Consider the following 4,245-nt stretch of genomic DNA (forward strand, 5'->3'; position numbering starts at 1 on the left):
TTTGTTTTTTTTGTTGGTTTTTTTTTTTTTGTTTGTTTGTTTTTTTAAAGTGCAAAAAGCTCTCTGCTGCCCTAGAGAGAGGTTCTTTGGACCGACCATTCATTGCAAAGGAAAAACGGCAGCTAAAAGGGGGGTGGGGGAAGGAGAGGACAATGCAGCGGGGCAGTTCGTGCCAGTTCGGTCCCAGGCCACAGCGCCCTGGGCAGACAGAGCAGCCTTCGCCCCTCCGGCCGCCGCAGCCCTAGAGTGCTTCACGATGCCGGGCCACGCGCAGGGAGCTGGGGAGGAAGAGGAGGCAGCTCCTTGTCCCCCCGCACGCTCACTCACCCCTGCCTGACGAGTCCCCACTCAGCCCTGAGCTACCAGGGACCTCTCCCCTCTCCCCTGCTCCCAGCCGGCGCCCGACCCCGGCCATCACCTCTGTGCGGGGCCGCGGCAGCCCTAGAGTGCTTCACGATGCCGGGCCACGCGCAGGGAGCTGGGGAGGAAGAGGAGGCAGCTCCTTGTCCCCCCGCACGCTCACTCACCCCTGGCTGATGCTTTCCGAGTCCTCCCTGAGCTCTGATGTACCTGTGGTTTCTCCCCTGCTCCCAGCCGGCGCCCGACCCCGGCCATCACCTCTGTGCGGGGCTGCGTCGGGACAGACGGTGCTCCGGGAAGGCCGGCGCTGCCCCAGAGTGGAAGCGCGTCATCCCCCAGCCTCGCCTCCCCGGGCAGGGGAGAGCGGGCTGCAAAGCCCCTGCTCCTGGCCAGCGTGCGCCAGGCCTGCGGCCGGAGAACCCGCGACACCCCGGCTGTGGGGCTCCTGCCCTCGACACAGAAAGAGCCGCCCGGATGCGCGAGAGCGGTGGGAGAAGGAGGGGGTTCGATCACAGCCCCTGCAGCCGGACAAGGGAAATCGTTAAGGGGGCTGAGAGCGCAGGGCAAGCAACGAGCTGGTGGTGGCCCGGAGGGGTACGTTTTGTTCCAGCTCTGCTCCCGCTTCCTTGGAGAGACCTTGACCCTCAAGCTTTGTGCTAACGGGGGAAGTGACAAGTGTTTCAAGGCAAGGAGATGACGGGGAGGAGGGGAAAAGCTGGGGGAAGAGGGTGCCCCATTTCTCTGCACAGAGATCTCTATTACAACCTCCGCCTTGGGAGCAGCCAGCCTCTGGGCTGAGGCTCCCTGCCATTTGCCCGTTCCTCCTCTGGTACTGGCCAGCCTGGCGGGACATCTTCATCGGCAGAAGTCCCGGGGGAGGAGGAGGAAGGACGGTGGAGCGAGGCCAGCAGCGGCCCTGCCTGCCGAGTCAGGTGGGAGGCAGCGGCAGGACACAGATGGCAAGGTGGGGATGTGGAGGAGCGGCTCTCCGAGAGGGGTGGGATGGGCTCTTTTCCTTCTCCTCAGTCTGCCCCGGGGAGGGTCTCTAGCTGATTTTTTGGATCAGCTTCTCATCGGACAGGCAGTAGAGGCTGTTGATGGACAGGTCCGAGATGAAGTGCTCACAGGCTTTGCGGGTGATCTGTTTGCAACCTCGCAGGTCGATTAGAGTGACGTTGGAGATGCGGCGCAGGTACAGCAAGGCCTGGTCCGTCAGCTTATTGCAGCCTGCGGGGAGATGGAGAGGAAGAGTGAGCTGCAACGCCCCCGCGAAGCCAGAGCTGAGCTCCCAGGTCAGGCTGGGAGGAGGAAGCCGCTTTTCGACGGCAAGTCCAGCCAGGCCACCCTCGGTCCAGCGGGGCCCGGGGAGGCCAGCCCGGGCCACGCAGAGCGGCGTACCCACCTGCCATGTTGAGCTCGGTGAGGGAGTTGCGTGTGGAAGAGCCCACGGCCGTGAGGAGGTTGGCTGACTGGTCCGTAAGGTGGTTGCAGTGGCTGAGGTCGAGGCGGGAGAGCAGGGGCATATGGCGGATGATCAGCCGCAGCGTGGCGTCGGTGATGTCCAGGCCGGCGAGCCGGAAATCGATCATGTTGCGGAGTTTGCTGCGATTGTCCTGACCTGCAAAGGGAGAGGAGAAGCTGAGCGCGGACTATCTGCCCTGCCAGGTTGGGGCGTTCTGGATCTGGCACCGCCTCCCCGCTCTGCGCCCAGCACGTCGCCCTCCTCCAACTCCCCACCACCCCAGCCTTGCCCCGTGGCAGCCTGGGCAACAGCTTACTGGGTTTGTCTGTCGGAGGCGTGAGTAAGTCCCGGATCTGAGGGTCCTTGATTCCTACTGCCCACCGAAGATCGAGGGTCCTGAGAAGGGGGCAGCTGGAGGTACTGAGAGCACAGACCGCAGACCAGGAACAGCCCGCTAAGATGAGGTCTTTCAGGCCTGCCGGGAGAAGGGAGAGAGGTAACAAGTCAGACAGGCTTGGTCAGCTCCGAGGCGTCCCTCATCTCAACCCTTTTTCTCCAGGCACATGAGGAAGCAGCTCCCCTCCCTGCCTGGGGTGGGACAGGGAGCCGGGCTCTCTGAAGGAGAGGTTAACACACAGCAGCAGGAAACCACATCGCTATCGGCTGCTTGCTGGGTGACGGGATCCAGGCACCTAGGAGTTTTCCTGCTGGCAGGTACCAGGCTGCAGAGCCTGTCTCTCGCTGTGGTCCAGCCATCAGGAAGCCTCGGAGCAGGTTGGTGGCAGAGGCAGGGACCCCTCCCAAGCCCACGCTCACCTGGCAGCCTGTTGACGAGCCACGTAAGCTGTTTTTTGGAGATATTGGTCCAGCTGAGGTCGAGGCTGACCGGCTGTCTTTTGATGATGCCACTCAGCGCCTGGGGGGTGATGGACTTGCACCTGCTCAAATCTATCTTTGTCCACAATCTCTTGTCACAGCACCTGGGGACGAGGACAAAGCTGAAAGTTGAGCCCCGAGAGCCCCGTGGGACAGGAGACGGCCAGTGGATTGCCTGGCTTCGGGGAGGAGCCCAGCCCTGGCGCGGCCCCAGCCGCAGCACGCGGCTGCTCTGCCTGGTTTCCCTGGGTTTCCCCGAACGCATCGGGAGGTTGCCGAGGGTGTCCGGCCACCCAGGGATGCCCGGAACAGCCCCAGCGGGGTTTTGCTGCCACGTAACAAGACTCTGAGTCACAGCTGTCGGCCTGCTTGCCCCCTCCCGGGTGCTCCTCCTGCCAGGGCGAAGATCTTAAGCATCCTTGCTCCCAGCAGGCGAAACACTCAGCCTGGTCCCACCCCACGGCCTTGGCGGTGCTCGCTGCTTCGCCAGGAGCTGCAACAGAGCCCGGAGGTGGCACAAACTTCTCCTCTCCCACGGGAGCCTGGTGAGACCCAGGACCCCATGGCAGCTCAGCTGTGCCCCTAAAGATGCCACACCAGTGGCAGGTGAGGGGGACGCTCTCCTCCAGCCACCACGCCACACCATTCCAACCAGCCGATGATCAAAGCGGGCCAGTCCTTTCCCATCGTGCCATTCCCGCTGCTCGGCAGTTAGAAGCCTCCCAGTTTCCAGTCCCCGTTTGTTCCCAAGCCCTCCATCCACAGCTGTCCCGGTGCCAGCATTGTCTTCAGGCCTGCTGCCCCCCCGAGGCGTTTCCAGCCAGCAAACCCATCCCCGCCTCAGCCTGCCTTCCCCAGCCTGCTAGGAGGCCGAGGCAGGACGGGAGGCAGGGAAGGGTAAGGACCTTGCCGGGCAGCGGGTTTAGGAAAGGGCATCGGCACCTCGCAAGGACACAGCGGGGGACACAGGTGCTGAGGTGACAGCACAGTCTGCCACCGTCTCCCAACAGAAAGGACAGGAGGAAGGCAGTAAAAGGGGACAATAGAGACCAGCACGCATATGGCAGAGGCAGCAGCCAGCAGGGCTGGCCACAGGGTCCGAGGGCAACGCTGCCTGGCAAGTGCCAGCTCTGGGGAGCGAAGGGAGGGCACCGAGGCGAGATCCCTTCCCCCTCTTCCCTCTGGCTGCCCATCAGGCACAAGGCTTGGCGTGGCCATGCCCAGTCCAGGGGTCAGGACGTGGGCAGGCCTGGCTGTGCCCCACCCCACCACGCGTCCCCACACTCACCACTTGTACCAGGTCTTGCACACCCGCATGCACTCGCAGAGCTCCCTGCGAGTGAGGTAGCGGAAGACGGACATCCACACCTCGCGCTGCATCCAGCTCTCCTCGCCCTCCTGCACCCGGCCCCCTCGGCCGTTGAGCCGGGCCGCCCCCCCCTCCTCCGCGTTCTCGTCCTCCTCCTCCTCGTCCTCCTCCTCCTCCTCGGCGGCTGCCTCCTCCTCCCCCCCGCCCCGCAGGGGCATCCTGGCGGGGGGGGGGGGCG

At 64.1% G+C, this 4,245-nt stretch overlaps 1 protein-coding gene across 1 annotated transcript in view; it reads right to left on the reverse strand.

Moving 5' to 3' along the window:
- Positions 1-439: 439 nt before the first annotated feature.
- Positions 440-4,245, reverse strand: part of KDM2A (lysine demethylase 2A) — a 52,861-nt gene continuing 49,055 nt past the window's right edge. Inside the window, exons 18-22 of the mRNA XM_019474654.1 lie at positions 3,987-4,212; positions 2,639-2,802; positions 2,139-2,297; positions 1,763-1,978; positions 440-1,587 (exon numbers count right to left, since the gene is read on the reverse strand). Of these exons, the coding sequence (XP_019330199.1) occupies positions 1,406-1,587; positions 1,763-1,978; positions 2,139-2,297; positions 2,639-2,802; positions 3,987-4,212 (947 nt within the window). The 3' untranslated portion in view covers positions 440-1,405. The remainder of the gene's footprint in view (positions 1,588-1,762; positions 1,979-2,138; positions 2,298-2,638; positions 2,803-3,986; positions 4,213-4,245) is intronic.

This window comes from Aptenodytes forsteri, unplaced genomic scaffold (assembly GCF_000699145.1).
Source record: "Aptenodytes forsteri isolate BGI_AS27 unplaced genomic scaffold, ASM69914v1 Scaffold202, whole genome shotgun sequence".
NCBI classification, from domain to species: domain Eukaryota; kingdom Metazoa; phylum Chordata; class Aves; order Sphenisciformes; family Spheniscidae; genus Aptenodytes; species Aptenodytes forsteri.